General features: G+C 47.2%; 1 protein-coding gene and 1 pseudogene across 1 annotated transcript in view; one reads left to right on the forward strand and one right to left on the reverse strand.

The window, feature by feature from the left end:
* Window positions 1-1,017: 1,017 nt before the first annotated feature.
* LOC127674651 (NF-kappa-B inhibitor-like protein 1) lies at window positions 1,018-10,736 on the reverse strand (annotated as a pseudogene).
* A 3,049-nt stretch (window positions 10,737-13,785) lies between these two features.
* Window positions 13,786-21,226, forward strand: part of Lonrf3 (LON peptidase N-terminal domain and ring finger 3) — a 33,894-nt gene continuing 26,453 nt past the window's right edge. Inside the window, exons 1-3 of the mRNA XM_052171434.1 lie at window positions 13,786-14,787; window positions 17,544-17,662; window positions 20,748-20,870. Coding sequence (XP_052027394.1) covers window positions 13,941-14,787; window positions 17,544-17,662; window positions 20,748-20,870 — 1,089 coding nt within the window. The 5' untranslated portion in view covers window positions 13,786-13,940. The remainder of the gene's footprint in view (window positions 14,788-17,543; window positions 17,663-20,747; window positions 20,871-21,226) is intronic.

A 21,226-nucleotide genomic window follows, 5' to 3' on the forward strand; every position in this document is an offset into this window, starting at 1 on the left:
ATGTGGCAGTGCCTCGTTCCTGAGTAGGTGGTACCATCTATGGCAGCCAGGACCTTTGAGTCTATTTGGGAGAAAACTATGTGTGAAACCTTATCTGTGACTCAAATGTCTGGAGCATATATGCCATGAGTCACTCAGCTGTGCAGCTGAGGGCACCAGAAGGGGTCACTGCCTGTGGGCTTTTCTCAGGAATGGCTCCTCAGAGTCGAAGCCACTGTGGTTTGAAAGGAAAGGCAGTGTTCCTTGAGGGGGCAGTAAGGCAGAAGCCCATCTCTGCAGGCCCATGGTAAGATACACGCAGATCCTCCCAGGGTCCTTGCTTGTAGGGGAGAGATGAAGATGTTTTCCTGACTAAAAAGCAAACAGAGCATTTGATGGGAGTTTTGTGGTAGTGAAAACAAGTGAAGAATGGGGAACCTTCTTAACCTACCACACAGTTGGCTCCTCCTTGGGATATTGCTCTCGCTATATATAGAAAGCAAGATTCTCTGCAGGTCAGCAAAAGCTTGATCGTCCACTTAAAGCAGTGGGCCAGATGTTTCAGACACTAGCAATTCAATCATGTGGTGAACACGCGTTGAGTACTTACTGTATGCCTGGAGTTTTGCTGTGGACTGAGTCACTGGTACCAAAGACTTACACCTTTCTTTAGTTTACAGTCTCAACAGACAAGGCAACACACACACAGTTCCTTAGGGACGGATCTTCTTTCCCACCCCACTCCCTCTGCCACTCACAGAAGTGGTCAGATATAGACCTACTTTCAGGCCAGGGGAGAGCAGGGGAGAGACCCCAGAGCATACACCCCAGAGAACTTTTTATTTTGAGCTGTGGAACCAAGTCTTATTAGGAAATGGCAGTCCAGAGCAGTGGTAGAGCCTCCCCCAACCCCACTCCACCCCCACACCCATATCCTCTCTGTAGCAGCTGCCTCTAGTCCATCCCCATCCATGACCTTGCTTCCTTCAGTCTATCCTTGAGGCTACATCCCCACAGGTTCTTGCTCATTCCCTAGGGTCACTTGAAGGCTTCTGAGTGGCAGTTCAGGGCCTGAGAACAGGCTGTCACAGCTCCCATCACAGGGCCCAGCTCCCAGGTCTCAATCTGGCTTCGGAATCGCTGCAGGAAGCAGTCAGGATGCCATCGGACCTGTTGGACTCTCAAGTACCTCTTCAGAGCCCTCTGTTCCTCCAGAGTGGGGGAGTCCCTGGCCACCAAGGCTGCAGCCATGGCCTCTGGGTCCCCTCCACCAGGGCGGTGGCCAGGGCACATTGCCAAAGCACCAGAGGCTGCCCCTCGCAGGTACTCTGCCCTGGGCCCTGGCCCTGGGAGGCTCGGGCCCTTTGTCCCACTGAGCCTCTTGAGAACTCTCACACAGTTCCTTCTCCTTGGCCTGGGGCTAGCTCGCTGCTGCTCCTCCTCTAGCAGCTGCCAGCTGTGACTGGAGCTCTTAGCCCTTGGGGGTCGGCAGAATCCCTGTGCCTCCATCTGCTGCTGCTGCTGCTTCTGGGCATGCTCTGGAGCCAGGTGCTCTGACCAGGTGAGAAAGATTGGGCTCCTGTGTGTCCCAGGAGGCATCATCTTCAAACCTCCTGATGACCTCCTGCCACTCACCCTCCAGCTAGCTTTGAAACTTCTGCCACCACTCCTGCTCCTTGGAAACCTCCTCATCCTCTTCCTTTTCAGCAGAATCCCAGGGGGGCTTCCCAGCCCAGAATCTCCAGAGAACTTTTGATATAGTGTCAGACAGACAGGGAAGACTACTGGAAGACCATTTTAGACCTTTTTAGCCTGCCTGAAAACTGGCCATGTTTGGCGGACTCCCTTTTATGTACATGCTCACTTCTCGATGTTTTGTCGAACTAAGAAAAATGTGCTTAAATCAATGTTTAGCTTCTCTGGGAAGGCGCAGCCCTTTGAAGAGTCATGTCCAAGGCTTTGTCAAGGCTTTGTTATCACCTGTGGCACCTACTATGTTACTCTGCACAGGGTGAGTATTTGAAAAATGTGCTGTGAATAAATCTATCACTCTTACTGCGCTTTCTCTTCCAGCTGCATAGGGCCTTTCCCATGCCATTTATTTCTTTAGATGCCGTGCAGGGAGTCAGATGAAATGACTGCCCTTGCCCTCGTGGATAGGGATGATTGCCCTAGGATGCTGAGATGATGAGAGGGTATCATGAATGTTGCATGGTCCTGCCTCCACTCTACACACATGGCAGCAAGTCACTCGGCCTTTTGCTGACTTCCTAGTTGCCACCCTGCAGTGAAAGAGTGCTGTCGACGCTCTTTAAACCAAAACACCTGTACAGGGGTGCCTCTTGCATAAAAGGGGAGTAAAAGAGCCCAGGTTTCGCAAACACAGCCTCTCCTGCTGCTCAGGCAAGCCTTGGAAAGGCAGCAGATCATAAGAAACACTGACCTCTTACAAGATTCAACTTTGACTCTCATAGTTCAAGGACATCCATCACCTTCGAAGGCTCTGTGACCTATACATTGCAGCTGCTGGGAGTATAGTTGCATTAGACTGCTTCACCCTTCCTACCAAGTAGGAATTGCTACCCCAGCGGTTTGTAGCCCTATGTGGTTTGTATCACCAAAATCTCCTCGCTTACAGACTCTCCTAGCTCTGAAAGACTAATGCGGCCATCATCGCCCTCTGCCATTCACTCAGACAGCATTCCATCATCTTGATACCTCAGGTTAGGTACATTAGGTGGATGTTCTGTAAGCTGGAGCTTTTGCTTCCTTGTTCATTTTTCTTTTCTCAGTGAGTTTTCCATCCTCAACAAAATGAAAATCTTCTTAATACAAGTGTCCTAGATAGAAACATACCTATGTATCTTGGTTGACAGTTTGGGTTTGATAACACCATGCTCAGCACTTCCAGGACGGGGACATATTCCCAAGTGAGGAAACAAGAGTTTCGGAGAAAATCCCTATCAACTCCAAGGGCATTAGATCAAGAAACCTATTTGCCGAACAGACTGATAGGCAAGTGTTTACTCAGTTTGAAAGCACATTTATTTTTAAGACACATTCATAAACTTATTGAATTTCAGCTTATTTTTTGTCTATTCTCCCTTGGTTTTCAGATAGGAATTTATGAGACAAATATGACTAGCTATATCTCACAGCTATTTGTGGCTGATGCTGACTTTTTTAATATAAATTTTTCATTATCACTTCTTGGCCTTTTGGATATAATCAAGTGATCTTTTGTGTTAGAATCTATTTATTGTACATAGTGATAAATTTCATAAAGACTTTTTCATACTTTGACTATATTCTCCTCTCCCCCTTTCCTTTCCCCTTTCCTTCTTATTATTCTTATTAATTTCCTTTAAGCAATCTCATTTCTGTTCTAGGGTTCTATATACATGGTGTTTGTATGTATCTATCTAAAAATCCAGAATATACAAATTGGTGAAAACATTCAATGTTTGTCTATGTCTGATTCACTTAATATAATTATATTCACTTAATGTAATTGTTTCTAGTTGTATCTATCTTCCTTCAGATGACATTATTTCATTCTTTCTGGCTTTCCCCAGTCTGTTTATCTGAGCCTCCCTGAGCCTCATATTGTAGGTTTCCTACTCACTTAACACTCAGTTGGATGGAAGGTAAAAGAATGTTCTGAAGGTTAAGGATTCAAAGCCACAGTTTTGATGGGCCATCCAAATCTCTGATAAATCACTTCTAAAATGATATTGTTGCACAGGAATCACAAGGGAAATGGGGCTTAGGGGCCTTAAAGGGGACTTTCACAAGCAGATCGAAGGACTTGTGTATCAGCTTCATCTCATGAAGTGAGAGGTGTCGCCATGGGATGCCAGACTCCTATCTAAACAAACTACTTAACCTTCCTCCAACCCAACTGCTAATCTTGAATGAGACTGTGAGAAGTATCTAACTCCAAAGTGTCAACCGAGGCCAGCCACTCAGTCCCCAGCTCTGCTCCTTTTTTTATTTTGAAGTGTTTCTTAAATACTGTGCTTCTTTTCTCAGCTATATTCTAGTCTCTCCACTGTGACCAATGTGATCTTTTTTAAAAAAGAAAATAGAACATATCACTCCTTTTCTCTAGTCCCTGGCTAATTCTTGGTTATCTCCAAGAGAAAGATTCCAACTCCCAAAGCTAAATGTAATAGCTCTTAGAGGATGGCCACAAGTTGGAGGGCCAGCCTGAGCTACATAGTGTTTTAAATCATGTTTTAAAGTAAAAGAAAATATTGCAACCCGTTACTCTGATCTAAAATAACTTTTCATGAATGACAAGTGCTTTACTTTTTAGGGTCTCCCACACCATTCTGCTTAATTTTTAGACTGCAGTCATAGCAAACTAATAGTTCTTTCCCACAGCAGCTTCTTTTACCTCTAGCCTTTGTGCTGGTTTTTTGCTGTACCTAGAACACTCAGTCCTTCCAAGTTGCCCTTCCTTTCCTTTAGCTATTGAATTGTGCAGAATTCTGTGCCCTTATTATCCTCCCAGGAGGTCCTCCCCCAATCTGAACTGATTTTCCTCTGTACTTCCTTCCCTTCGTGCTTCTGTCTTCTTAGCACTCATCAACCTGATTGAAACTGCCCTTTTCCTGGTTTCTTTCTCCCACTCAGTTCTGCAGAACTGTGCCTTACTCATGATTATGTTCTCAGAAGAGTCTGTTGAATGAATGATGCCTGTTTAAGTGTTTTTAAAAGTGCAGCCTGCTATACTAGTATTAAGCATTACATAATATTATCCTGTTCAACTTGGTTGTTTAATATTTCTTATGTTAACTATTATCACAGTTATAGTCATTTTACTCCTTCCTTAAAAGCTGTTACTAAATAAGGTCTTCAAGTTATTGAACATTTAAAGTGGACTAGACTGAGGTAAGATTTGATGTGGTGATGTCATTTATAAACTAGGCTCTCCTATAAGTATTATCCCAATTTTTTCAGATGGAAAAAAAACTAAGCTCACAAATGTAGGTTCAACCTCATTGAGAATCTTACTGAGTGTCTAGCTATATTTGTTGTTGTTGTCCTTGTTGCTTTTGAAAAAAGGCCTAACCCTGCAAGTTAGGCTACCCTGGAACTTACCCCAGGCTGGTTTTAAACTGGCAGTGGTCCTTGTGCCCAATCTCTCAGATTCGGCTTACAGACACATTCCACCATGCCTAACTTCATAGTCAGATTTTGGATCTACATTATTCAAAATCCTAGCCCTGACAAAGTTTCCAAATAAGGAAATTATCAACAGAGGAAAATGATAATTCACAGGACCAGAAAAATATGTCAATCGTGAATTTGCTGATGTATTAATGAGCTGCAGAACTTCTGGAATTCAATAATTTGAAACAATTCCAACATATTAAAAATCAATACAGAATCCCAAATATATATTTCTGCAAAGAAGATACATAAATGTCCAAAAAGTGTATGAACCCAGATGTCCCTCAACGGAGGAATGGATACAGAAAATGTGGTATATATATACACAATGGAGTACTATTCAGCCATTAGAAACAATGAATTCATGAAATTCTTAGGCAAATGGATGGAGCTAGAGAACATCATACTAAGTGAGGTAACCCAGTCTCAAAAGATGAATCATGGTATGTACTCACTGATAAGTGGATATTAGCCTAGAAGCTCTGAATACCCAAGACATAATCCACATATCAAATAAGGCCCAAGAAGAAGGAAGGAGTGGCCCCTGGTCCTGCAAAGGCTCAGTGCAACAGTGTAGGGGATTACCAGGACAGGGAAGTGGGAAGGGGTGGATGGAGGGACAGGGGGAGGGAAAAGGGCTTATGGGACTTTTGGAGAGGGGGATTCAGGAAAAGGAAAATCAATTGAAATGTAAATAAAGAATATATCGAATGAAGAAAAAGATCAGGCTGTAGGCAAGTCTGTAGGCATTTTCTTAGTTAGCGATTGAGGTGGGAGGGCCCAGCCCACTGTGAGTAGGATCACCTCTAGGTTCTATAACAGACTGAGCAAGCTAGGAGGAGCAGGCCAGTAAGCAGCACCCTTCCATAGCCTCTGCATCTGTCCTGATTCTAGATTCCTGCCTGACTTTCTTCAATGGTGAACTATAATGTGGAAGTATAAGTCCAATAAACTCTTTCATCCCCCCCCCCAAAATGCTAATTTAAACTACAATGAGATAACTCCTCACATGCTCCTGGGCAGCTTCTACTTTTAAAATATGTTGACAAGGAAGTAGAGAAGTTAGGACCCTTGTGTATTGCTACTGTGGATATTAAATGGCTCAGTCGTTGTGGAAAATGGCTAACTCTAACCATGTCCTAGTCTTGCCAATGTCAGGAAAGTCACTCCTGAATAATCTTTTTTTGTTTATTTTATTTTATTTTTTAAATGGTGAAATAAGTTTAATGTACAATTATTTTTTAATTTTAATTTTTATTTATTTACATTCTAGCCATTGCCCTACTTCCAGTCCCCCTTCCCACAGTTCTTCTCCCCATTCCCCCTTCCCTTTGCCTCTAAGAGCGTGCTCTCCCCCACCAGACCTCCCCCTTCCCTGAGGCCTTAAATCTCTTGAGGATTAGTTGCATCTTCTCCCACTGAGGCCAGCCAGGCAGACCTCTGCTATCTGTGTGTGTGTGGGGGGGGGGGGGGTCTCGGACTGCTGTGTGTATTCTCCTGATTGGTGGCTCATCTGGGAGTTCCCTGGGGTCTGGGTTAGTTGAGACTGCTGGTTTTCCTATGAGGTGGCCCTCCCCTTCAGCATCTTCAGTCCTTCCCCTAATTCAACCATAGGGGTGTAAGTATCTGTGTATGTCTCAGTCAGCAGCTGGTAGGGTCTTTCAGAGGACAGCCATGCTAGGCTCCTGTCTTCAGTCTCTTCTCCATTTTTGTCCCTGCAGTTCTTTTAGACAGGAATGATTCTGGGTCAGAGTTTTGACTGTGGGATGGCAACTCCATCTCTCCACTTGATATCTGGTCTTTCTCCTGGAGATGGACTCTACAAGTTCCCTCTCCCCACTGTTGGGCAGTTTCATTTAAGGTCCCTCCTTTGAGTCCTGGGAGTCTCTCACCTCCCAGATCTCTGGTACATTCTAGAAGTTCCCCACCTCCCACATCCCCCCCCCCCCGGGTTGCATATTTCCATTCATTCTGCTTGCCCTCAGGGCTTCTTTCCTGTCCCCCCAATACATGACTCTGTTACTTTTATTAAATTATTTCATTTATTTACATTCAAAATGTTGCCCCCACATTTCACAGTCATCCTTCCTAGAATTCTTCAATCTATCTCCCTTCCTCTTTGCCTCTGAGAGGGTGCTACCCTTCACCCCCACACACCCGAACCCACCTCCTAGCATCCCCCTTCCCTGGGGCATCAAGTCCTTACAGGATTAGACACATCCTCTCCCACTGAGGCCAGACAAGGCAATTCTCTGCTATATATGTGCCTATGCCAGGGGCAATCTTTTAATCCATCTTTTATTTCTTCTCTCCTACAATGCTCCCAGCCAGAGCCTCTAGAGCTTCCACATTGTTCACTGTTCCACTCTGTCCTAAGTCAGGATCCAGAATAGTTTATTCTTCTCCTGGAGAGAAGATGCTTATTGTGAAGATGGCACATACACATTTTCCTCATAACCATTGGCTGTGGATCCCTTCTGTTCCCAGGAATGATACCAGGGCTGTGCCTTTCCCATCACTAGGAGCTAATCATGACAGTGACATTGGACATCATTATTAATAGGTGAATAACATACATCTTTCAGCTGGGCGGTGGTGGCACACGCCTGTAATCCCAGCACTCTGGGAGGCAGAGGCAGGCGGATTTCTGAGTCCGAGGCCAGCCTGGTCTCCAGAGTGAGTTCCAGGACAGCCAGGGCTACACAGAGAAATGCTGTCAAAAAAAAAAAAAAAAAAACAAAAAAAAAACAAAAAAAAAAAAAACAAAAAAAAAACAAATCCAAAAATCAAAAAACAAAACAAAACAAAAAAACCCATACATCTTTCTCTTTAGAAGGGGAAAGTGATTTGGGCCAAGTCACACAGTGAAGTCAAAACAGCTACACTAAGTGCAGGGTCCCCAATGGAGGAGTTACAGAAAGGACTGAAGGAGCTGAAGGGGTTTGTAACCCCATAGGAAGAACAATATCAACCAACCAGATTCCCCCACCCCCACCCCTGTGCTTCCAGGGACTAAGCCATCAACCAAGAAGTACAGATGGCTCCAGCTGCATATGTAGCAGAGGATCGCCTTATCAGGCATCAGCGGGAGGAGAAGCCCTTGGTCCTGTGAAGGTTTGATAGATGCCCCAGTGTAGGGGAACTGAGGGTGGGGAATGGGTGGATGGGTAGGTGGGTGGGTGGAAGAACACCCTCATAGAAGCTGGGGGAGCAGGAGGGGATAGGGGGTTTCCCGGAGGGAGGAAGCTGGGTAAGGGGATAACACTGGAAGTGTAAATAAATTTAAATGAATAAATAAATAAATAAATAAAAACTAAAAAAAAAATATAGCAGCATGCTCCCAGCACATCCCTTGCTGTGGTTTTCCTATGTGTGCCAGCTCCACAACCTTGCTCCTCTTTTGGGCTTTCGACAACGGATTCACTGGCTGTGGAAGCAGGTCTGAATTATCTTGGTGATAAAGAAAACCATCCTTAGCTTAGTAATTTGTGACCTTCCTTTGTTTCCTGCTTGGCAGGACACCTCACCATTGAACATCTCTAGCCCTTTAGTTTGCTCTCCACTCAAATGTAGCAAAGAACTCCTGATATCCCTGGGGTCTTTTGGGGATACCAAGTATAAAGTAGGGAAAGTAAGATTTGCTCCATCCTTTCCACAGGTGCACACTAGACCACGTGGAGCATCACATTTCCCTGGGAAGTTTTAAAACTACAAATGCTTGGGCTAGGAGGGCAGTGCGATGGTAGAGCACCTGCTGAACCTGTGTGAAGCCCTGGGTTCAACCCTCAGCACCACACAAAGGCACCCTGGGGCTCGACCAGCTCAACTTTGAATGTTATTCCTTTCTCAGGGAACCCAGCCCTAATGTCAAGTCCCCTTTGAGTTGAGAAGCTGTTCGCATCCTCTGCCACCTAGCTCATGGGCACCTTCTGTTGTCTGTGTCCCATGGACACACTGGTCCCCCAGCCTTGACCCTTCTTACATACTGCCTAGTGTCTTCACCTAACTGTTGCAGAGCTTCACTTCTCATTTCTTCAGGGAGCTGCTGGCGAGTAGGGAGTGTGTAAATCACATCCTTGTATTATTGCCCCCCCCAAATGCCAACTTCATTAGCACCCAGCACATATTCGGTGCACATTGGTTGAATTGATGGAAGTCTTATAGATGGGAAAGCTGACATAATTTCTTATCTGGATAGATGTTTTTTATCCTTTGGAAGCAAAATGATCACATGAAAAAACTCACATAGAGACAGAAGCCCTGGCTTCCGATTGTAACTGTGTCCAGAACTCCCATTGTGACCTGGAGTAAGTCACTACTGTTCTCTGACACATAGTTTTCTCATCTGTAAAATCAGGGCTGATAAATACGCTTCAGGATACTACTAGGCTTGGGCTATTCTGCATAGCATGAGCATTCCTCATGTCAAGGTGTGACGGTTTTTAAAGAGTATAAATGGACCCTGGGTTCTGAAGTGAGAAACTTGGCCAAAGTCTGTAAGTTGGCCAAGCTCCTGTGCATTGTGTGAGTGGAGGAGAATGCTGCTTACTTCTCACCCATTTGCTTGACTCTGAACTCTTCCATCCCAGGACTGTCAAATAGTCATTATCTACATACCTGTTCTCTTCTTTATATGACAGACAAACCGGGGCAGAGGTACATTGCAGCTGGATTTCTGCTTGGCCCTCTGAATGTTTCCAGTTTGTACTAAGATTTTCATTATTATGAGTAATAAAACCTGTTCAAGTAATGCATTGTGAACAGGACTGATGTTGCTTTTTTTTTTTCTTCATGGGCTTCTAGTTTACTCAGAAAGTCAATACACAGACATGGGAGACAAGATGTACTACTATCCAAAAAGAAAACACCTGACAGCTAAGGGTTGCTTAACAACCCTTACCTGGAATACAGTCTGCTTCCACAGGCAATACTCAATGGAAATATCTGACAATGGATGAAAATTGCCGGGACTCTCAAACTTTTATTTTAAAGAGAAATCTTTAATGAATTTGTATCTCAAATGTGGTGGGTATGCAGCTGTCTTGGTTGAGAGGAGGAGCTAGGAGGGCCAGTTCTCCTTAGACTCCTCGCTGGGACCAATGGAGGTTCTCCAGAGCCCAACTGAAAATCTTTTCTTGTAACTGGTAAAAATGAGAAGTGTTTCCATGTTTTCTCTCTCCCCAATTCACTTTGGCTATGTGCAATCTTAATCAAAATAAAAACAATAGGATCTTTCAGTGGGGGGAATATGTGTATCTGAAAAGAAAAGGTTGCCAACTCCCTCCACCTACCCTCACTCCAGGAATCCCCCAGTTATTACTAGCGAAGCATGGAAGAGGTGATTTTCAGTAGGAGATTTCCACCTTGATTCACAAACATATAGGAAACTAGTGTTTGTTTAACTTACATGAAGAAGGAAAGAAAAACACTGTGGTGGTCTCCCTGGCATTCAGTAGAATGCTCTTTGGGTGTAGTCCACTGCAGTGGTTCACAGTATAAAGCTCTTCCGTGGAATCCGGTCTGGTCAGCAGCCAGCTAGGTGCAACTGCGTTTTGCACCAGAGCCCCCTCTATTACCATAATAATCAGAACAATTCCTAACCAAATTCATGGTCAACATCCTGTACAGGCAGGTGTCCAGAAGGAGCTTGGAAAGCACATCCTTCCCCCTTCCCCGTGCATGCAGGACTGTGACTCTCTGCCCAGCCTGACCTGACAGCCTTGTTTTCCCATCACCAATAGGTTACAGAGGGATAAATTCAAGGAGCTTCCTAGACAGAGTGGTTTAAGAAGCAAGGCACAGCCTCACCACTGCATTTGGAAGACAATTTGGGATAATGTTTTGGAGATGTCAAAAGGATAATGCAATGCTTTTAAATTAAGAGGTTTCTTGTTACTAGTGTCATGGCCCTTTCAAATGAATCTTTTCATGCCCTACAGATTGTCCTTCCTTATAGGTGTCAGAAGTGGTAGGCATGTAACTAGTTCTGGGAATTCCCTTTGACAGCAGAGTAAACTAAGGAGTGAAATGAGTGTCCCAGCCCCAGAGAGCAAGCCACCAGAAACTGCAGCATCTTCTCTACTGACTTTTCTCCACCTCCTCCATCTCCTGGTCAGTCTCCTGATGGCCTCCCTCGCTTCAGAATCCTGATTGAGGACAGCCTTTGAGCCCTGTGCTCCTCCACAGCTGCTGCTGAATTCAGTCTTCAGTCCCAAGCATACCCCACCTCCCCAAACCTGCCATGGAATATGGAATAGTTATTTGAGATTCAGCTGTTAATGCCTGAAATCTGGTTTTAGGATCAAGAACGCACAAGATTAGGGCTGGAGGAAACTTTAGGAACCCCCAAGGATTTGTTCAGTGTCTGTCTGATAGTAAACTGCTGCTGCAAAGCCAAAACTAGACCAAGTTTTCCTGCCTTCCCGATTGGGTCCTGAGTCTACTTTCTTTTCTTTTTTTCTTCTTTTTCTTCTGCTTCCATACACTTTTTTAAAATTTATATATTTTTTTTAATTTTTTATTCGATATATTTTTTATTTACATTTCAAACGATTTCCCCTTTTCTAGACCCCCACTCTCTGAAAGTCCCATCAGCCCCCTTCCCTCCCCCTGTTTTCCCACCCAACCCTTCCCACTTCCCTGATCTGGTTTTGCCCTATACTGCTGCACTGAGTCTTTCCAGAACAAGGGGCCACTCCTCTGTTCTTCTTGTACCTCATTTGATGTGTGGATTATGTCTTGGGTATTCCAGTTTTCCAGGCTAATATCCACTTATCAGTAAGTGCATACCATGATTGATCTTTTGAGACTGGGTTGCTTGACTTAGGATGATGTTCTCCAGCTCCATCCATTTGCCTAAGAATTTCATGAATTCATTGTTTCTAATGACTGAATAGTAGTACTCCATTGTGTATACACACACACACACACACACACACACACACACACACACACACACACGGCATTTTTTGCATCCACTCTTCAACTTTCTTTTCTTGCTCTCTTTCTAACCTATGAACTGCCTCCCTTCTCCACTCTGTCCCTCGGGGTCCTGTCTGACCAGAGTGGGACTGCTCTGAAGTGTGCAGCACATTGTCTCTACTTATTCTCCAGGATCTCCTTTGTTGGCTTAAGGCTGGATTAAGGACCTCAACGCTGGGAAAGAGTCTATCATCCCAGCTCTGAAACAAGACTTAATCCCAGCTAAAACCATCCCAGACATTTGTTTAGAAATGAAAACAGCAGGGTTAGATGCTATTGCCCAAGACCCCCCCAGCTAAATGGCCACAGCAGGTGACAACTTGGTGGCTTTCTGCTTGGAATCTTAATTTGAGCACTCCCTGTGGGCGCGTGAGGGAGGAGGAAGACAATTGAGAGAAAGCCTGGCTGAACTCAGCCTTCCTTCTGGGAGCCTTGGACCCGTCCTGAAGTACGGTATTCTGGAACCCTGCCTGTTCCTTTTGTTCATGGCTCTTGTCTGAAATGCAAAGGCCAGCTGTGAACAAACCCCTGTGTAGTTTGTGACCACTCTGACATTTTTAGGGGTGCCTGGTTGAGAACTTCCCGCCCTGCCCCTGGCCCAAGCCAGGCACTACAACTTGTGCGCAACCTAGTGCAAGGGTGCAAACCCTAAGGCGAGGCGCAGCTGCCAAACACCAGCTCTTGTGGACCTGGAGGCTGTTTGGCAGCTGGGCCGTGACTTAATTCTCTGACTTTTTTTTTTCTTTCTGGATTCGCGTTGTCTTGGGCCATATCTTCCCTCTGCTTCCCTCATGCCCCCGAGTTTACAGCGAACTCAGCAAACTCAGCTCTCAAGGTGGTGCCCATCTGGTCTCTGGGTCCTGGAGCCAGTGAATCTCAAGCGGGGTGCACCGCTGCCCGCTCCAGCACTGGTCTCTGAGTTGGGGGGGGGGGGGGAGGAGGAAAGCTGGAGGGCGCCTCCCTGGGTTCCCAGCGAGCAATCCGATATAGGTTCTTTCCTTGCTGCCCAGCACGGACCGCTTAATTTATTTTATCCGCTGGACCCTTTTCTCAGGATTCGCTGCTTCAGTAAAAAACAAAGAACTCTCCCGAAACTGCCCTAAGTCTCTTTGGGGGGAATCCCCCAGGAAACCCAGGACCTTCAGTACGGGCACTTCTAGGGAACACATGAGGGCTTCTTGGGTGTCCCTCGGTGCCTATGCAGACAGCAGTCATCGCCCCCTACAGGGGAGCCTGGCACTCCAGCAACTTCTGTGACTGGAGGGACCAGCTTCTCGGGCTGGGCTGGGGACTCCAGCAAGCGGCTGGCAGAGCGGACTTGTTTGCAGACTACTTTGGAGGTGGGATGGTAAAGAGTTTAGAGATGGAAAAGCGGGGAAGAAGAAGTTGTGTACCTCTCTCCCCAGTCCAGAAAGGATCCAAAGTTGCGAGCGAGAAAGAAAGAGTAAATGCAAACAACCTCAAAAAAAAAAAAAAAGAAGCCAAGAAAAGCCAAGCCAAAAGAAGCAAGCGCAAAGCTGTTACAAAACTGTCTGGTTTTGTAACAATTTCCTTGCGGCCGGCCAATGAGCAGCGTGGTAGGAGTCACGTGGTTGCGTTTTATATAACGCTTCGCTGAGACAAGACAGTTTATTAGGCAGCGCGGGGCAGCCGGCATGGAGCTCGGGAGGCGAGGCAGACTCGCGCGCACGGCGATCCCGCCTTCTCCTCTGCGCAGCCGGCTCCCAGCCGCAGCTCTTTGCTGCTAGTTCCCTGTTCCTAGACGCCTCTCCTCACTCCAACCTCCGCAGTTCCCTCTCTCAATGGATTCCCTTCAGAGCGCACAGATGGTGAGCTTGTCCGCCGAGCTCGGCAGCAACAACTTGGAGCTGGCGGAGCCGGAGGAGCCGGCGGCATCTGCGGCATCAGCGGCCGCAGGAGAATCAGCCGCCCACCCAGAGATGGTGACACCCGAGGGCTCCCAAGCTCCCGGGGCTCCAGAGCCCCAGCAAAGCCAGCCTCAGCCTCCGGCGGCCTCGACGCCGCTGGAGTGCAAAGTCCTGCTCACGCAGGCAGATGCCTTGGCATCCAGGGGGCACCTTCGGGAAGCCCTCGAGGTGTACCGACAGCTCTCCGAGCGGCAGCAGCTCGTGGCAGAGCAGTTGGAGCAGCTAGTGCGCTGCCTGGCCGAGAGTGTCCCGCAAGAGGAGCTGACGGCGCCAGCTCCCGGAGACCCGAGCGCCACTTCGAGCTGCTGCGCCGCAGCTCTGAAAGAGGCTGGAGAGGCCGCGGCCGTGGCCCCCGAGGTATGGGATGGCTTTAAGTGCAGGAAGTGTCACGGGTTTCTCTCTGACCCAGTGTCCCTATGGTGCGGCCACACCTTTTGTAAACTGTGCCTGGAGCGCGGGCGGGCCGCCGATCGGCGCTGCGCTCTGTGCGGGGTCAAGCTCTCCGCTCTCATGGTGGCCAGTGGGAGGGCGCGCGGGCTCCGGCGCGCGGGACCGCAGGCGCCACTGCAACTGCGAGTCAACGTGGTACTCAGCGGCCTCCTGGGCAAGTTGTTCCCGGGCCCCGCGCGGGCATCGCAACTCCGGCACGAGGGCAACCGGCTGTACCGCGAGCGCAAGGTGGAGGCAGCTCTGCTCAAGTACAATGAGGCTGTTCGTCTAGGTGAGTCCCCTCTGGGCAGCCACCGGGGCCATGCGGGCTAGCTCGCCACGCGAGGGGGGCGGGGGAGCCATCCCCGCTGGGAAGCGGGGGCGGGGGATGGACGGGATGGACTTGGTTTCGCGCGCGCTGGGTGGGGGGTGGGGTGGCGAGGGAAGAGCCCATGGCCCACGAGGAGGGAGGGGCATCGCTAGGAGTTTGTCTTCCCTACTTCAGCTTTGTTTTTAAGCCATACCTCAGTCTTCTGATTGGTTCTATCGCTTTTTTTTCTCGTGCTCTTTCCCTCCCTCCTGCTTGCTTTTCTGTTCCTATACCTCCTGGTTCCAGTTTTTATCTAGTTCATCCAGTTCCTCTCTTTTTGCGCATTTCTTTTTCTCAGTTTTGCCACTGTTTCAGTCTTGCTCGGTGGCACTGTCTCTCTTTCTCTGTCTTTCCTGTACACTTTAGAGCTCGCTCTTACACCTGCCGGTACCTTCCTTGTCAGCAGAGAAACTTGGCACTATTTTCCAAACTCCCGCGCGGTCCTCCTGGCTTTTACCAGCCGGAGGTGGCTTGCCGGCGCCTGAGTCCGCAGCTCCCGCCTCTGGGAGTTGTCCCTTCCGGGGCCGAGGCTCCCTGTGGGGTGGGTCCCGCCTGGAATTAGGTCAGGAGAGCACTGGTTGCATAAGGCCCTCGAGCCGAGCCGCCCCGGCCGGCGGCCCCTCCCCCGCGCGGGCGGGCGGGCAGGCGGGCGGGCGGGCGGGCAGGCGGGGATTGTGTAACGCTGAGGTAACTGAAGTGGGCCACGCTAGCCTCAGAAACCATCCCGCGAGCGTGTGCGGGGGGCGGAGGGGGGCCTCGCTCCCCGCTGCCCTGTGACTCATTGTCACCGTTTCCTATCACACGATTCCTTGGCTGAAATAGATGCACTTGCCCCGCCCCCTCCACCAGGCGCAGTTAGACAGCCGGTGCCCCGACATCGAACCCTTTGACCCCTCTAACCCAACGGATGGCTAGACCAGGCTACTGCTCAGGATCCCCCCTCCCCCCAAGGAAACAAGGGGCTGATCACAAAGGGGGTATGCCTCTGTCTAACCTACTCCAAGAGTTGCCGAGAGGGTGTGCTTTGTAGCTTCAAGGGCAACCCGGGCAGTCCCACATCTCTGCTGAACTGGAGTACCAGAGTTTTCCCAGGGACCTGTTTGCTCCTCCTGCCTCCTCCCACTCCAACCCAGGAAGTGGCCTTGGAACCACAGGCTGGTGCCAGCCAGCACCTCTGCAGGCAGGCAGAGCAGGATGTCCAGGGTGTGGAGGGACTTGGCTAAGCAGAAGGGGTTAGGGGAACCTAGAGCCTCCTAGGCCATCTCTGATGGGTGGAGGGGGGCTAGGATGGCATCTTCCCACATTTCAGTCCCACCCAAGCCAGCAACAAGTAATGCAGTAGGGAGCAAAACCAGTGGCTATAAGAACTGAGGAACACAGATATCCTCACAACACATACCCTGCCAGCACCTAAACGAAGCAGTCCAATGGGCCGGCCGGTGGGTGTGTGTTTCAGAAAAGTGTCAGAGAATACTGTAAACTCTATGCTAAAATCAAGAGCAAGTACTGGGCACCCAGGTCAACCCAGAGCTTACATAGAGGCAGACATCAAAGCCTGTTTCTAGCAGCAGAAGCTGTAGCCTAAAGCTTGTGGAAGAGTGCAGCTCTATGAATGAAAAAGGTAGGGGCCACTTATGTATGGAATTCTAAGGGAGGCTGAATGCTTTCATCCATTTCCCAAGAGTTAGCCAGGAAAGCATGCTTCCCACCATCCTCTCTATCACTGCTATCACTTCCCCAGGAAGGATCTTTGTTAATAATCTCCTTGGAGCCGTAAGGGTAAAAAAAAAAAAGTCAATACCACCTTCAGCATTCTAAGGGGAAATGGGCCCCTTCCACAGACTATATTTATCCTGGAACTGGCTAATGTTCTATTATTCTAAAAGCTGTACCCACACTCAGTAAAAGGAACTTTCCTCCACCCAAGCCTCAAAACTTGCACATCAAACAGCAATGACACTAACCAGCTGTGTGACCTATCACTTCACCTTATTGTCCTTAGTTTTCCTATCTGACAAATGGGTGGGTTGAAGACCTACTCAGGCCTGGATTCTAGTGATTCAGTGATGGTGACAATAAGACTCCTAAAAGTTGTGTCAAGAAGATACTGTCTCATTTGGCCATCACTAGGAGGATGGACCTTGTAAGTGCATACCTGTTTCTCCAGGAAAGGTTCCTATGTACTGGCCATTAGGGAGAGAGGGAGGTATTGCTATTCTGGAGGTGTTGCTATGCTACAGGTAATCCTGACTAGAAGACTAACATGGACTTGCCTTGGTTGGGGTCAAGGTAGGGGGTCCCAACTGGCTGACTCTCTCTTCTGGGGCCTCATTCTTTTTGGATGTTGGCTCATTCAGAAGTCAGGTTGCTGGCCACTAGCAATGTGCATCTGCAGAACAGTGCCAGGGTTTCCTCTAGGTGAAAATTTCTAATGTATTGTGGACACTACACCTCTTAGGAACTGCTTGAAAAAGGAAGGCAACATTACTGCTTTGCGTGGACAAGCTGTGGTGTTGGTCAGAACAATATTAGGACTGGAAATGACAGTTAACTCTTTGGGTCCAGTAGAAAGAGCTTAGATAACTTTTCTCGCCTCAAGATCCATCCTCATACAAAACTGATCATGTGCTTGTGCTGGGGGCCATTAATGAGGGCTTTTTTTTTTCTCATTTTGGCAGCTCCAAATGACCATTTGCTTTATAGCAATCGGTCCCAAATTTATTTCACCTTGGAGTCTCATGAGGATGCACTGCATGATGCAGAAATAGCATGTAAACTGCGGCCAATGGGTTTTAAGGTGAGTGTGGGACAAGAGGGATGGAAAGGGTGTTATGCTGCAGAGAGATTGACAAGAAGGGCTGTCTCTCCCCGGGGCAGGAAATGCTAGAGCTTCAGCAGAATAGGGGAGAAAACTTTCTAATGAGCTGGACAGTGCAGGGCATCCCTTGATAAAGGGAGGTCTAAGGCTGCAAGGGATCTCAATAAATCTACGTTCAGTTGGTAACCTTCAGGATAGCCTTGTTTTTATAGTTTTTCAAATATGGAATCAGTGGTACAACCTGACTTCATGTCTCAGCGCTGCTACTTTTCTTAACTGTACAGCCTTAAGAAGATTACTTAATTTCTCTGTGTCTAATGCTCTCACCTATAGCATGCTTATATCCAAAGCACCTTCTAAATAGGACTGGTGTGGAGATTATATAAGGTCACATAAGGGAGATGCTTGGAACAATGCATGTAGCATTATATAAGCATTTTCTACCACCACCACCACCACCACCACCACCATCACTCATAATTTTCTAGGGATAATTAGGGAAAGGAATATAGGAAAGATATTCCTGCTCTGGTCCTTCAGGATAACTACTGATAGCCACACTTTTTGAGTGCTCAAACAGCTTTTGGGTTTTTAAAAAGAGATCTTTATATTTGCACAATGGCTGTGCCATTTTGAATCATTAATACAGTAATTTGACATGCCAGCATATCCCCCCCCCAAAAAAAATCTTGGTCACATGGGAGAGGTGGGAATAAAGACAGAGTAGGCATCAAGACACGGGATACCTGAATACAAAGTATCACTTTCTTTGTCTCTGCCTGGCCTCAGAACCAATCTCCTCCACACATTTGTACTCTGTTTAGTAGATTAGAATTGGGTCTGGGCATCAATCTTTGCAAAGTGTGACTACAGTGAAGTGGCTACAATCTCTGAACCTCAAGCACCCTTACTTGTTAAATAATGCTATTGCTATCTGCCATTATAGTTTCTTAGATACATACGTATAAGGATCAAGAGTGAGAATGACAGCTAGAATATTCTTCAAGTGTCTCCAAGATGCTGGGGCCCTGTGACTTGTCTGAATGTCATGAGGTCAGGTGACCTCTAAATCCAGAACGTTTTGATGTTAGAAAGACCATGGATTAGGCAATACCTCCAAAAATCTCCAGGCAACCTCACTGTCTGTCTAATTAAACATACTCTGCAGCAATTTACATGCAAAATCACACTGAATAGCATAGATACTATAAAACAGTTTACGACAGTTTAGTTCCGATGTTGGTGCTTAGTGATTTAATGTTAAACCTATGAAAATATTGGATAATCAGAAGTTTTACATATCTAGGAACTTCCCATAAGGCCTTGTGAAGTTAAGTGTGGTGGCATGACCCTGCATTGGGATCCAGGAGGATCATGGTTGAGCTCAGCCTGGACTATCACAGTGAGCCTTCTGGGGGAAACCCCCATGCGGACTGGTAAACTTTGTCTATACTATTAGAGCAAATCTCATTGGTCTTTAATGAGAGAGTGTTCATGAAGGTGATCAACCAGTGTGTTCTCTTTCCCAAGAAATGTATTTACACCTTAATACAAGTCACCAACACCTTAAGTTGCCACAGAGATGGGAGTGAGTCAGGTAGCTGTCTTGGGATAAGAGGGGCTTGCAGCCATTTCCACTGGAAAACTGTATCTAGATACCAGGATGGGAAGAACACCGAGAATTATGTTCTAGATGCAGTGAGAAAACGGATTTCCACTGTGAAGGAGGAATTGGTGCAAGTGTCATTTCCCTATAGCTAGAGGGAAAGGGAGCATTCAGAGAACTCTGCTGTCTTGGGGGCTGAAAGCTTCTAATGCATATATCTCCACACTCTGAGTTTCTATATAAGGGAGCAAGTCCAGTAGGCAGCACAATTCCATCCATCCATCTAGGGCTTACCTACCACACCTAGCTGGTAGTATAGGTGTTAGTGGGGTAAGCTGGCCCAGTGATAAAGTGAAGTGCATTGATTACTGGGAACCCAGAGGCCTCTCCAGCTTTCCAGTACTTATGGGAACCTAGAGGTCTCCCCAGTTTTCCAAGACTTAGCCCCCTGTAGCTGCTCTGGAGTGTAGTACTAGCCTTTCTCCAGAAGGCCACTATTGGCAGGAGCAACAAGAGAGTGTGGCCGCCAAGATTAGGCTCTAGAAAGAAGGGAGGGTGTGGAAAGAGATCCCTAAGAGGTTTGTGGCTGTAGCTCCTAGCCAGGTCTTGACACCATGAAGACACAAGTGAAACCTAGGCCTTATTCGCATTAAGCACAAAGAGAGGGCTGCTCTTTGTGCTAGTTTTTCTTCCTTGCCCCTCACAGAATGCTGCTTAGGCCCTTCTAAGGAGTTTATTAGCCCATCAGCACTTGGGTTTGAATCCTGGGGCCAAAAAACTTCCCAATACCTGTAAAATGTGCAGCAAGAGAGGAAAAGACAGCTAAGTTTCTCTAAGCACAGGCATTGGCTCAATCACTCCTCAGCCTCCTGGAAGGTGGTCTGCCTGGGGAAACGTCCTCTAGAAGTTCTGGGACCACGATTCTAGTTCTAGATTGCTTCTAGTGACTTTTTTTGAAATCATGGAGGGTCCCTGATCCTTCTCTCTGGTCTCTGTTGAAATGATTGGCTTACTCAAGCCGTGACTGCCTTTACAGAGCAGGGCAAAAGAGAGGCAAGTCATCTCTGGATGAAGATTGAAAGCTGAGCTAGTATAGTTTGGGCTTAAATAGATGCTCTGACGTGTTTGTGATCCTCGTGCAGTTGTGGGGTAGAGAAGAGGCAGTGAGCACAGTTGCTAAGAGTGTAGTCTTGGTATATTGTCAGTCCCAGGTTTCAACTCTAACTTCCTAGCTGTTGTACTTTGGTCAAGTTCTCTCTCTGGATCTCCCTTTATTTGTCTTCTAAATGGGATTTAAAACAGTTTCCCGTTAGGATTGGGATGAAAATAAAAATCTTTTGACAAGACTGCCCGATAGTGACTACTCAGTAAGTACTCAGCGATCGCTGGTAAGCTGGTAATCGTAGCTCAGTTAAGAAGGTGAATAAGATGTGGCTGACTGCTACTGTTTTTTTCCAGGCACACTTCAGAAAAGCACAAGCTTTAGCCACTCTAGGCAAGGTGAAAGAAGCACTCAGAGAATTTCTCTACTGTATATCCCTTGACGGAAAGAACAAGAGAGCCAGATCTGAAGCTCAAAGGGTGAGTTGAATGACTTAGGGTTAGCTGCCTAGTAGAACACCCCCCATCACTCTGTCTTCTTTAGGGAGAAGGATGAAGATACTACCCTCCTCAGTATTTGTGGTCCTGAGTGGGTGCTTCTCTGGGTTTAAGGGGCATGAGAGAGATGCCAACTGATTGCCCAGAAGCCCCATCGTTCTGGTATGTAGTATCAATTGGCAGGTCCTGCTCTTTTTTGGTTTTGGTTTTGGTTTTGTTTGTAGGAGTCAGAAATGAATGCTTTAACTTGGAATCACTGGGGGATATAAAACAAAACTAAACCAAGTAAGCTAACCTGAGGATGAAGGCTCACTGAAGAGTCTCTTTGTGGATGAGGG

This window comes from Apodemus sylvaticus, chromosome X (assembly GCF_947179515.1).
Source record: "Apodemus sylvaticus chromosome X, mApoSyl1.1, whole genome shotgun sequence".
Taxonomy (NCBI): Eukaryota; Metazoa; Chordata; class Mammalia; order Rodentia; family Muridae; genus Apodemus; species Apodemus sylvaticus.